Genomic DNA, 10,630 nt, shown 5'->3' with positions numbered 1-10,630 from the left:
CTCCTTCATTTAATCCTGAGGATCAGTGAGTACACTATTTATGGGGGTGAACACAAGTGGAAGATCCCCATCCAGCTGGGCAGAATGCTGCTGTTCTCTCTTTTACTGTGCAGCTTTTTGAACTTCTCCAGTTTCCTTAGTTATTAAAGTATAGACAGAGAAATTCAATGAACAGCAACTGAACAACAACAGCCACACTCTTCCATGGTTGTGAGAAGATCTGGAATTTGGTCCTTTTTATGCCCTTTTTAATGCAAAAAAGGTGGATTTCTTCCATTCTCTTAGACTTTTTCCTTCAATATACATATGCACACTTCTAGGGTCAGGCAGAGTCATCCATTCACGGGCACTTGTTCACTTGAATGGCCATTTTATGTGTGGTGAACTGAGTGCAGTCATAGAAGCCTTTGTAGCAGAAGCCCTCTACCACCAAATATGGAGGGACACCCTCCTCACTGAGTACAACCCACCTTCTTGGGCTGGAACCTCTTGAGTATTCTCTCTCTAATCTCCTTCATCTTGACACTATAAAGGACAGGGTTTATCAGTGGGGGAAGTAGGAAGTGGACATAGGAGAGAAGAGTATGGGCCGGCTGAGGGAGTGGCAGCTTGAGCCTGTTAATGAGTGCCAGGAGGATCATAGGTGTGTAGAAGAGGAGCACAGCAGAGAGGTGGGCAGCACAGGTTTGACCAGCCTTCCAGCGATCCTCGCTGGATCCCACACCTTGTAACACCCTGCCAATCAGGCCATAGGAGAAGAAAATAAGCAGAGGATCTAATGCCATGGCTGACAAGACCACAGAGAGGCTATAGACCGCTCCCCAGGCTCCTGGGCAAGCCAGACGGGCCACATCTGGGTGCAAGCAATAAGAATGTGTGAGGATCTGTGGGCGACAGTAGGACATGTGGGCCAGGAGGAATGGCAAGGGTATATGGAGGCCCAGGCATCGGAAAGCAATCGCCATGCCAATCTTTTTAATGGTGCCATTGGTGAGTAGTGCTGGATAGTGGAGAGGGCGGCAGATAGCCAGTGCCCGGTCGAAGGCCATGGCAAGCAAGACAGAGGACTCCATGACAGAAAAGACATGGATGAAGAACATCTGAAGGAGGCAGGCAGAGGCAGGGACAATATAAGCATCAGCAAGGGCCAGGCCCAGCAAGGTAGGCATCAGGGATGTGACCAAGCCAATGTCAGACACACTAAGTAGAAAGAGGAAGAAGTACATTGGACGATGCAGGGTGGGTTCCAGGGCGATGACACAGAGGATAGTACCGTTGCCCAGAGCAGAGAGAAGGTAGACAGCGATGAGAGGTATTGTCCACCAGGATGGTGCAGCTGACAGGCCTGGCATGCCCACGAGCAGGAAGGTAGGAGCCATTGATGTGCTGCTGTTGGGGATTACCTGGGTGAGCAGTGTGGACATAGTTCAGGATCCACAATTTGAACTCTGAAACATAAAAATAGATGCACTTAATTTGGTGACATGTTTACATGATGCCATCTACCACAGCCTGTCTCACCCCTCTCCTGCTCCACACTTACTCACGTGGATACACTCTCTCGCTGTGCACATACTCATTCTAATAGTCAATGAATACCCAGCCCTTGCCTTGGAACTTTCTCTAAACAGCTGTTTCTCTCCCAAAACTTTTCCATAGTCCTTTAACCCTGCCTCTCTGTTTCTTAATTAAACTCCCTCTCTTTTTGACAAGCATTGGAGGAGAGGGTCTACATTCCCATAGTGGCTTTCTTCTCCTTCTCTCAACCCCAAGAAATCTGTCTTATGTGCTGGCTAAACACAGTCACATTTAGCTTACTTTACCTGCTCTCATTAAGGTTATCAATTACCACTTCTCTTCTAAAGGAAGAGGCACTCATTTTTCCTAAGCAATTTATTTCTCAGTGAGCTTTGTCTGCTATGAATCTCCTTTCTCTGTTTCTTTTTAAGTTTCCCCATCAGAATTTAATCTCACAGTTGACCTTGCTGTGAACATAAAATGTATACATTGGTATTTTTGAGGGCTCTTCCTTGGCTCTCTTCCTTTTCCCTCAATGGTCTTATCTATTCTCATGACTTCAAGTAAATTCTGTAAGCTGATGAATCAAAAATATATTGGCATGCTTATATATCTTAAATTCAAATAATTTGACACATCAATTTTAAAACTCCTTCTATTTTCCTCAGGAGAAAATTTGAGGAAAATTACAACAAAGGCATAGACAATGGTAGATATCTTGCTTAACAGGTCATTTAGGGGCATCAACACTGATCAAGTTCCCAAAATAAAAGCCTTGACATTAGTCTCATTACATATGTATTATCCAAATATTACTTATAATTTCAATAAGAAGGATTGGTCACACACTATAGTCATACCTACCTCCCTCTCCTAGCCCAGAAAATTTGGGAGTAAGATTCTGTACTAAATGACAATAAAAACTGGATGGTAGACTAAAGCAAAATACAAACATACTATGTTCTCAAGGGACGTGATATAGATACACATTAATCTGAGACTTTTAAAAAAATTCTAAAGGTGCTTATCCTAAAATATAAAGGTAAAAACTTAAAATACAATGTAAAGACTTTCAAACTGAAGAAGAAAAACAAATATAAGAAAGACCTTAGTCAATCTAAGAGAAGACAGTGAAAGAGGAATGAAAACCAGTTATTCATTTCTGGCATGACTGAGTGACAAATCCTCTCCTCCCCAAAGCAGCTTACAGCATCTATGAACTGACTGTCAATCACACCCATTTCAGCACTTTGCACTTTGCCCATCAAAGACATCAACCTATTCAATATAACTACTCAATATTAGGACATCACAGCCATGTTCCTGGCATTCAACTGAGAGTTACTCTAATCATCCACTGTCTCCAGCTCTCTCATCAGTGGTCAAAGGAAACCCCAGGGCTTTGCTCTAGCTGCCTGAAGTTAGGGCCTTCCTTGAGTTGGAGCACTGCCACTGCTAACTTGGTGGCAAGCAGGTAGTGGTGGCCAGCTACTTACTATCCTGAGGTTATGATTCTTTCTGTAGCAAGCCATAGGCAGGAGACTAATTGGGGATTTATAGGGAGTACAGAAAAAAGTAAATATATGGGTAATATAAAGGACTCTATAAATATGTTAAATATAAATATGTTAAAAATTTATCTAAATTTCCTTGAAATAGATTATGAGGGGAGATAATTATAGCAATGCATTGTTTTTATATATGTATATATATATATATATATATATAAATTATATGTATTCCTATTTACATATGTATATATACACACAGATGCATTCTTGCTTTTATTTTTAACATATGCCTCTTGACTGACAATGGGATTGTGTTTTAGTAAGTTCATTGTGAGTTGAAAATACCGTTGGCGTTTAATACACCCAATGTGCTGAGTGAACATCATAGCTTAGTCTACCCTACCTTACCCATGCTCTAAACACTCATATTAGCTTACAACTGGGCACAGTCAACTAACACAAAACCTATCTTATAATAAAGTATTAGATGTGTCATGTAATTTATTGAATACTAAACTTGAAAAATGGAGAGGTTGTATGGTGATGCTTTTGCAACATTGTAAAGTTAAAAATCAGAATAGAAACATCATTAAATTGGAGACCTATGTATATTATATATATATATATATATATATATATATATATGTGTGTGTGTGTGTGTGTGTGTGTGTGCATAAAACACAAGATTTTATATATATATATATATACACACACAAGATTTGTATTACTTTGGATAGATATTACTTTGGATCATATGGTAGTTTAATTTTTAAAATTTATATGCACCTGCATATTGTTGGAGATGAACAACAAATTAATATTCTTTTCATGAACACAGGGAATGCTCTGTATGACATATTAAAGACTGTGGGAGAAAATAAGTCTCAATAGGTTTAAAAATATTTAAATTCTACCAAAGGGTAAAATGAAATTAAGTTAGAAATCCACAAAATCAAGAAATTTGAGCTTTAAACAACACTTCCAAACAACGAACAGATCAAAGTAAAGTTAATCAGAGAAATAAAAATCATTTTGAATCATATAAAAATTAAAACACAAATTTTCAAAATTATAATATACAGCTAGTACAGGGCTTTCAGGGAAATTTATGGCTTAAAAATACCCATATCAGAAATGAGGTTATCAAGTTATCAATCTGAACTTGTACCACAGTAGTTATAAAACATCAACAATCAAAACTTGAGATAAACAAATATTGGCATGGAAGTGAAGAAAAAGTAACATTTACACATTGTTGGTTGGAATGTAGATAAGCATAGTTATAGTGTTTTAAGAAAACCATAAGCAGGTGCCTCTAAAATTATAAATAAAACTACCACATGATTCAACAATCCTATTTCCTTGTATCTTCCAAAGAAATGAAAACCATTATCTCAAAGAGATATCAACCTAAGTGTCTTTCAATGAACAAATGGATAATGAAAATATGAGTATTGTTCAAGCTTAAGAAAGAAGGAAATCCTGCTACTTGTGATAACAAGGATGAACTCAAAAGACATTAAACTAAGTGAAACAAGCCAGACAGAGAAAGATAGCACTACGTGAATTATATATGGGGGAGAGAGTGAAAAAGAGGGGAGAGAGAGATGATAGAGAAAGAGATGATAGAGAAAGAGAGACAGAGGAAAGAGAGAGGGAATTTTTCAGAAAGGGTTTCTCAAAAATCGAAGGAATGTCAAGAGTAGAAGAAGGGGATTGAGAGGAAGGGAAAATGGGAGGATATTAGATTTATTGGGAAACAAAATCTACCAAATTTTGCTATGTTCATATATGAAAATACTTCAGTGAATCTGCTTATCTACAAAATTCTAAGCACCAAAATAATAACAATGATGACAGTGATAATAATAGAAGGGAGATCTGTAGAGTGGAGCAAGTGGATGAGGAGGAGGGAAGAGAGGAGGGAAAAGGAAGTTCTGGGAATAAGATTGATAAAATTATGTTATGTGCATGTATGTATATGTCATAATGAATTCCACTATTATGTATAATTTAATGCACCAATTTTTGAAAAAAGCCATGCTAATCTCACAGCATCCACCAATTCTATAGTAATTATTAAACTGTCAATCTACCTCACTAGAGCGTGGCTTCTCCCTGCAGCTTGAGGTTTCAAACTGTTTCTTTAAACTGTAATAAGATTTACATACAGAAAATTAAAAAAAAAATTCTCCTTTGGAAAAAAAATAGAAGACTTTGTAAATTCCAACTCAATTAAGCAGTATAATGTGATCTCAATTCTAAAGCTAAATAAAGACATCAAAAAGAAAACTATAAACATTTATTTGTCATAATAAATATGCAAATGCTTATCATAATATTATCAACATAAAATTCAGCAACATATAAAGGAAATTATTTACTGTGCTTAAGTGGATTTTATCCCAGAAATACAAGTATTGGTTTTACATTTTAAAATAAATTAATACAATACCCATCTTAAGAGAAAAAATGACAAAATCCCTAAGGTCATCTCAATAGACACAAAAAAGCAAAATATTATTTTAAGTTCTTATAAACCACACTTTATATAAAAACTTTTCTAAAGCTAAAAATAAAAAGGAGCTTCTTCAGCCTGATAAAAGTCATCCATGAATAATCTAAGAAAATATCATATGTAACTGTATAAAATTTGTTTCCTTCCTAAGATTTAGAGTTAAGAAAATATGCTCTTTCCACTTTGATTCCAAATTATACTGAAAAGTCCAGGTAATACATTTAAACAAGCAATTTAAGTTTCCAGTTTTGAAAGGCATATATGGTATTACCTCTAATTACAGATGACATGAATCTATATGTAGAAAATCCTAAGGAATCCATCAAAAAAGTTGATAAAACTCATCAATGAGTTTATTAAGGTTATAGGATACAAAATCAACCTATAAACATCAATAGTAATGAACAATCTAAAAATAATATTAAGGAAATAATTGTATTAATAATAGCATTAAAATAAAAAAGGACAGGAAAATTTATAAAATAATACAAAATTCTTATTCTGAAACACACAATGGTAAGTTATTAAAGAAGTTTTAAATAAAGGCAGGAATATTTTTTATTTACAGATTGGAAGTCTCAATACAGTTAAAATATTAATTACCCTAAAATGGATCTTTACTCATAAAAATTCCTCACAAAGGGCCACCAGGCCTTTTTGTAGGATTTGATGAGTTTATCCTGAAATTTGTATAAAAATATAAGATATTTATCATATCAGGCAAAATAGTTATTCAAAACTAAACACGATAAATTCAAACCATAAATTAAGATATCAGTAAACATGGCAATGTCAAATTAAAACAAATAATATGAAAACGGATATCATATATATTGTTGAAAGATAAAGGGCAGAAAGGAATAGACAATCCCAGAATAGAAAATATTAGTAATTTTCATTACTAGTAAAAGATTAGATTTGGGAATATAAAAAGAATTACAAATAAATGAGAAAAGACTGAAAACCTAATATAAAATCTGGTCATATATGAACAGTGAGTGATTTATACAAGGATAAATACAAATGCTAACAAATGTATAATAAAATCAACCTCAATGGTCACTGACAAGATATGTATTAAAAATGATAAAATCCTCTTTTATATGTTATATGGGAAAAATAAAGAATTTGATAAAACTAGTGGTAGGAATGGTTATTAGGACTACTTTGAATCAGAACTGTCAAACTGTGTAGACTTTCTGAGAGTAACGTGGCAGACCCCAATGAAATAAATGCATTTGATTTGGCAATTTTAGCTTCTCAGATATCAACCAAAAAACTCTCACATGCATAATGAGGCATAGGAAAAAACTGTGGTTTTCAAGAGGAATAGAGTTGTTATTCATAGGGGGACAATTCATTCATCAGGGAAATGGTCATGGTGCATCATAGTTTCAATGATTAATAATAAAGAGAAATTGCTGAGTCTAAAAAAGTTTTAAAATTATTTATTCCTTATGGCATCTTGTATGTTTTTCAAGCCTCCCAAATTCTGCCATTATCTCCCAGATAACATTTAATGGAACTGCTTAGAGATGGTCCCAGAAGAACACATATTAAATTGATCTGATCAAATTAGTAATGAACAATATTGAATCTTGTACAGATTCTAAGAAGTCTTTAGCTTCAATCCTCATACTTTACTTTCTCTTAGTAAGATGGGTTATTATATAAAAAGTCATTATTAATTATTTAGAGAGCTCTACTGTTGTTACTCAAAATTTTCACCTGCATCTAACTTTATTCATCAACAGTGTGGTGGTCTTTGCTGAGACTTTCATTTGCATAATCCCAGTCCCTGCTGCCAATCCTTTTGCCTTCTAATCCTTCCTTTGTATCCATTCCTGTATGATTGAGTGCTATTTCTCATTAACAATCAGATACCATGGCTGTAGCATCTTTCTTAAAACTCTCTGATAAACAACAACAACAACAACAAATGCTCTAATTTTTTACTGCTTTTCTCCTATCATGAACTCAAGTCATCTTTCCACATTTGCTTCCAAAGTAGCTGGGGCTACAGATATGTGCCCCCAGCTTAAAGGCCATATCTTGATTAGTTACAGAAACATTCTCACCCCCTGGGCCTAGATACCCATCACTTCTTAACTCATGTCTGTTGTATTTTTATCCAGGTATCTGAGCCTTCCTGAACTACTTGGTTTCCTCAGATGTCATTGGTTTTTATACTTTCAAATATTATATTTTACAAGAGGAATTTCCTCCCTCTCTGCATCCTTACATCTCACAGGCATCACAATTTCCAACTCAGACATTGCTCCTCTTTTTCCTAAATCCCCTGCTAACCAGCTTTGCTGAAACATACATCGGGGTTGGGTCTTTACCCTGTGCTGTCACACGAGGGTACAGTGTGTGTTTTTTTCTCTGTCTTCCTCAATTATTAGTATTTCTTTGCCGTTCTCCTCAATGAATTGCACCTTCCCAAATGAATGTTTATTTACTCATTGCTATGAATCCTGTTCCTGGTATACTTTAAACCTCAAATAAAATAAATTTCATAAACCTTTAACATGTCAATATGACACTGTTTCTCTAAATTTTTTTTCTGGATTTGGTCACTTTTTCTGAACTATACATTCAGCTTCTTATTCCTTCCTCAAAACGTCCCTATCTGCCCCTCATCTACACCTCATATATCTTTCTCCAAAATGCCAATCTTTCCTTTAGTGTAGTCCTTTCTCCCTGACATATCTAGTTCCCCCTCCATTCTCTTGGCTCTTGGAATCTCTGTCACTCTGTGTAAAGTATACTCTAGATGTAGCTCTGAGTGACTGGGCTTACATTTAGGAAAATTAAGGCCCTGATGCAAAACACACATTTCACAGAACACTCTTCTGGTTAAAAAACATGTCAGATTGTGGGTGTGCTTGATATAAGGTAAATTAAAAAGGAGGTTTGGGGCAGCTGTCCGTCATTAATAACCTATGAGGTTTAGATGGGACTATTTAAGTCACTGCATGAAAACTTTTACATTAGACAGGTTCACCCCTTCCCAGAACTTCAAAAGTCCTCCATAGACACCTAATTAGCATTAAAGATAAACATTTACACAGAAATACATATTTAGATTTAGTAATCACTGTGCATATAAAACTGACATATGCACAAGTACTCATATCAAACATTTTATATACACTTAACAAAATTCATATACAGAAACATACACACACATACACACATGTAAAAATGTTTATATTCATAGAAATATTTTAAGGCAAATGTATATCAAATTAAAATAAAAATGTACATTTCTATTCATATCACAAAGTTATAAAAACGACAGACACATGCTCATTCTTTAAAACAAATGCACTTTTGAAATGTATGTATTCATGTAATCACATAAAAAGGCTGTGGAAACCAAAGCACCTGTACATAAAGCACTTGTGTACTTTATTATCACACACATATACACACTCATATGTTTATAAATCCTGAATAATAATGTTCTTACTCAATCTCTTGCTGCCTTGAACAATTACAAACAGGTAAATACAAAGACTCAATTTTTACACAAACACCTTTGCAGACATTTAGTAACTCCTACCTTCTCACACACATATATTTTCAAGAGTTCATAAACATCCCTTCAATATGCAACATCCATACATGCATAATTTATACATGTAAATGCAAAATTAATAAACATTCCTTGTGATAATATTTCATATCACAAGTTAATAGGTCATTCTTATTTTCCTTTCAATATATGGTAGATTCCTAGTAAATGTCCAACTGAAATCTTATTTTTATAAATTTATTTTTGTGGATTTGAAATTGAAGTTAAAGTCATCACTGCCAACATTTACAAATTACTGAAAACATTTTTTTGATAGGAAAAAAAGTGTTACACATTATCAGAGTAGTTTACTGCAATCTGAAATACATGCTGAGACTAATAAATGGATGGAGTATAGAGTATTTAGTTATAAGGGAACTTGATTTTGGTGTAATGGAGTGAACTTTGCAGCTACTTGAGTATGGCAGATGTTAGAGGAAAATTTGCTCACTATAATTTGTGTCTAGATCTAGTCTTTGCTATTAGTCTCTTCATCAAAATTCTCTTCAGTATTTAGATGGACATAGAAGAGCATGGGTCAGACAGCGTCTTTGGTTGCAGATATATGCTGCAGGATTTGAATGGCTTAAGAAGTGGACAATGTGATAGAATCTATAGCATCAGTTCCCTGGAAGTTGAACCATTAGAGATTAACCAGAGTAGGAAACAATGGGTGAGAGAGTGGGCTTATCTCCAAGGCAATGATTGCCTCTCCATGTCCTGCAGAACCCCCACTTGTCTTCATATTAACTCTGAATGTACTAAGAGAGATAATTGCAGTGCTATTCATCAAGCATTCCACTGGAGACAGGTGGTATATCACATAAATTACCTAACAATAAGATATCAAATCAAATACATCATGAAATATGGATACAACAAAGTACCTATGCATAGAGCAAGCACAGCTTTCACCACCACCACCACCAACAGAGGAAGCACAGCATCTGAGGTTGAGCAATAACACTACCTAGGGAACAAATGACTAGCTAAGTTATAGGTCTTAAATGTTCTTAGCTTCCAATCTTTGTGGGTGGTTGGAATACAAGACAATAGTTAGGGTGGATCTCCCTATTACTTCTCGTATTATATCTTCACTGGGGATGTCCATGGGATTCAGGTTTACTCTGAAAAACCTGGGACAAGGACCTCAGTAGATTATCATTGGGGCAGGAAGGCAAAACAATCAGCTCAGATTTAGGGATAGAAAATAGCACCACTGAATTTTCAAGGTTCCTAAAATCACCATCCAGGACTTTGTCCATAGTAAGTTTTTGAGACAGCTCTCAGTCAAAAGTTTGTCCATCTAAGTCTGCTCTAAAAGACTTTCTATTTCTAAAGAATGTTATTCAATTTTAGAGCCATTTATCTCTTTGTCTAGAGGCCTTCACCTAATTCAAAATACTCCATGATGCTTCAGAGCTCTGACCTTTATACACACACACACACACACACACACAACTATAGCTGCTTTCTCCCCATTTTCCATTTCATGACCCAATT

At 35.3% G+C, this 10,630-nt stretch overlaps 1 protein-coding gene across 1 annotated transcript; it reads right to left on the bottom strand.

Moving 5' to 3' along the window:
• Positions 1–452: 452 nt before the first annotated feature.
• On the bottom strand, positions 453–1,424 carry Or51s1 (olfactory receptor family 51 subfamily S member 1). Its single transcript, XM_027942525.2, has one exon. It carries the CDS (start codon positions 1,422–1,424, stop codon positions 453–455), a length of 972 nt encoding a protein of 323 aa, XP_027798326.2.
• Positions 1,425–10,630: the final 9,206 nt, after the last annotated feature.

This window comes from Marmota flaviventris, chromosome 9, assembly GCF_047511675.1.
Source record: "Marmota flaviventris isolate mMarFla1 chromosome 9, mMarFla1.hap1, whole genome shotgun sequence".
Taxonomy (NCBI): Eukaryota; Metazoa; Chordata; class Mammalia; order Rodentia; family Sciuridae; genus Marmota; species Marmota flaviventris.
Note: the sequence above shows the minus strand (reverse complement) of the source record. Positions and strands in the feature narration are given on the sequence as shown.

Bases quoted from the DNA above. Each gene is read 5' to 3' on its own strand.
- Or51s1 (XM_027942525.2), bottom strand. From the start codon at position 1,424: ATGTCCACACTGCTCACCCAGGTAATCCCCAACAGCAGCACATCAATG.